The 2,577-nt window shown below is 33.7% G+C and overlaps 1 protein-coding gene across 1 annotated transcript in view; it reads left to right on the plus strand.

The window, feature by feature from the left end:
• LOC125033465 overlaps nucleotides 1-2,332 on the plus strand; it is a 5,954-nt gene extending 3,622 nt beyond the window's left edge. Inside the window, exons 3-5 of the mRNA XM_047624991.1 lie at nucleotides 633-765; nucleotides 1,155-1,271; nucleotides 2,100-2,332. Of these exons, the coding sequence (XP_047480947.1) occupies nucleotides 633-765; nucleotides 1,155-1,271; nucleotides 2,100-2,212 (363 nt within the window). The 3' untranslated portion in view covers nucleotides 2,213-2,332. The remainder of the gene's footprint in view (nucleotides 1-632; nucleotides 766-1,154; nucleotides 1,272-2,099) is intronic.
• The last annotated feature ends 245 nt before the right edge of the window (nucleotides 2,333-2,577 follow it).

Here is a 2,577-nt window from a genome sequence, read left to right on the forward strand (position 1 = left end):
GTGCTCACAGCGTAAAGTTTTCTGCACGGGCTCTCCTCAACCGATAATCCTTTGTGAATACGCTGAAAAAATGTACAACAATACTAGCCCAAAAATGCGATAGTCGAATGAATACGAGCCGCGAAGTTTCGCATCGCTGTTTTAGTCATGTGTTTCGATACAGCTTCTGTTGTATCGAACAAGGGATCGAAAACTTTCTTTCTTATCTGTAAATCGTATATATATATATATATATATATATATATATATATATATATATATATATATATATATATATACATACATACTGATAAAGTTACTGATTTCTTGTGTATCTCGGGTACTGTTTTTTTTTCTATACGCTAGTCCAGTCCATGCCGTAGGTTTTGAACCTTGAGAATCTAACCTGATGGTAATGATAGTAACATTAGTAATGATGATGATAGTAATAATAGTGATGCCACCACTACAGCTACTAGCCTACTAATGATAATAATGACACTAATGATGGTGGTGATGATGATGATAACAACAATAATGATAATGGTAATGATAATCAAATTTTTAGCAATATTAGCATCAATAATAGTAATGCTTAATTCATGCCTGTTCTTATATTAAACTCCTCCTCCTCGCACTCTTACCTGCAACAGAAGCGGGAAGGGAAGATCATAGGACCTTTTATAACGACCACCTTCGGATACAATACCATAAGAACGCTCAACGTGACCAGCAACGTCACCGTATTTTGGAATGTCTGTACCAGCCCCTATGTCTGCACCGCGCGTGAGTTGTCTCTCTTACTCTAGAGCTTTATTTTAATTACTATTATTATTATTGTTATTGTTATTCTTCTTCTTATTCTTATTGCTATTGTTTTATTATCTTTTTTTTATTATTGTTTCGTTGTTGTTTTAGTTTTTGCTGCTAGATAGGATATCGAGTCATTTACTTGAATCTATTTACGATCAGTCTATTTTTGTTTCATTTTCTATTATCATAATGCTCTTTCTTAATGGTGCATTGCCCTTTCACAAACATTTCCTATCGTTACTCATTCATCTCCATCTTTCTAATGATCTCTCAATCCCTTATTTAACCACAAGTCCTCTAATTCCACAGGTATTTCCTCTCTTCCTTTTTATTATTAGTATTTTTCTCCATTCCATTTTTAGCTCCCACGCCGTACTGTTCAGAATTCCGGGATACTGTGCTCGGTGCCCTTTTCGCTGCAGCCTTGGTCGTTGCTGTGGGCGAGGCAGGGTACATCTGCTACAGGAGAACGAGGGAAGGTAAATGCTATGGCTTTTGGAGTGTAATTGTTGTTGTTGTGTGATGGTTATTGTTGTTGTTTCTACTGTTATTTTTATTGTTATTATTGTTATTATTATTATTTTATTGTTATTATTTTTATTGTTATTATTATTATTGTCATTTATTATCATTGTAATTGTAATAATGATAATAATGATAATCACAATAAAAATGATAATAATAATGATAATAATAATAATATTATTATTGTTATGAATGCTATTATTATTAGTCATTATCAACATTATTATTGTTATTATTATTATTATCATTATTATTATTATTATCATTATTATTATTATTATCATTATCAGTATCATTTGTTATCATTATTATTAATACTTGTTATTATTATCATCATTATTATAATCATCATTATTATTGCTGTTCATTTTCTTATTATCATCACCATTATTGCTATTCATGTTTTTATTATTATCTTTATTATGATAATTCGTCTATTTCTTATTATTTTTATTATGACAATTCTTGTCATAATTCTTCTTTTTCTAATTATTTTTATTATCACAATTCTTCTCATAATTCTTCTTATCATTATTATCATTACTATTATCATTATTGCTATTTTTTTTCATTCATTTTTTTGTAAGTGGGCGGGGCGTTATGAGTAATATCCTCATCCCAACCCATGCACATAACCTTCAAAATATACCCACAATCCTCTAACTTAAATTATCTCCCATTCACCATTATCATCCATTCTTCCTCCTCCCCCCCCCTCCTTGTTACCTTTTTTATCTTTTTTTTTGTTTGCTTTTCTTACTAATCATCTGTTTCTCCCGCAGGTGCGCGTCCTTCCTCTGCCAAAGCCACTGCCAGTAGAACAGATTCGGACACGATTTACGAGGAATGGAATGAAAATTGGCTAATGAGAAACGGTCGACGTATACAAAGATAAGAATGAAGGAAGAAGAAGAGGAAGGAGAAGAGGAAGGAGATGGAGAAGGAAGAAGAAGAGGAAGGAGACGGAGAAGGAAGAAGAAGAGGAAGGAGACGGAGAAGGAAGAAGAAGAGGAGGGAGAGGTAGAAGGAAGAAGAAGAGGAAGGAGACGGAGAAGGAAGAAGAAGAGGAAGGAGATGGAGAAGGAAGAAGAAGAGGATGGAGAGGTAGAAGGAAGAAGAAGAGGAGGGAGACGGAGAAGGAAGAAGAAGAGGAAGGAGACGGAGAAGGAAGGAGAAGAGGAAGGATATGGAGAAGGAAGAAGAAGAAGAAGGAAGAGGTAGAAGGAAGAAGAAGAGGATGGAGACGGAGAAGGAAGAAGA

This window comes from Penaeus chinensis, chromosome 16 (genome assembly GCF_019202785.1).
Source record: "Penaeus chinensis breed Huanghai No. 1 chromosome 16, ASM1920278v2, whole genome shotgun sequence".
Lineage (NCBI taxonomy): Eukaryota > Metazoa > Arthropoda > Malacostraca > Decapoda > Penaeidae > Penaeus > Penaeus chinensis.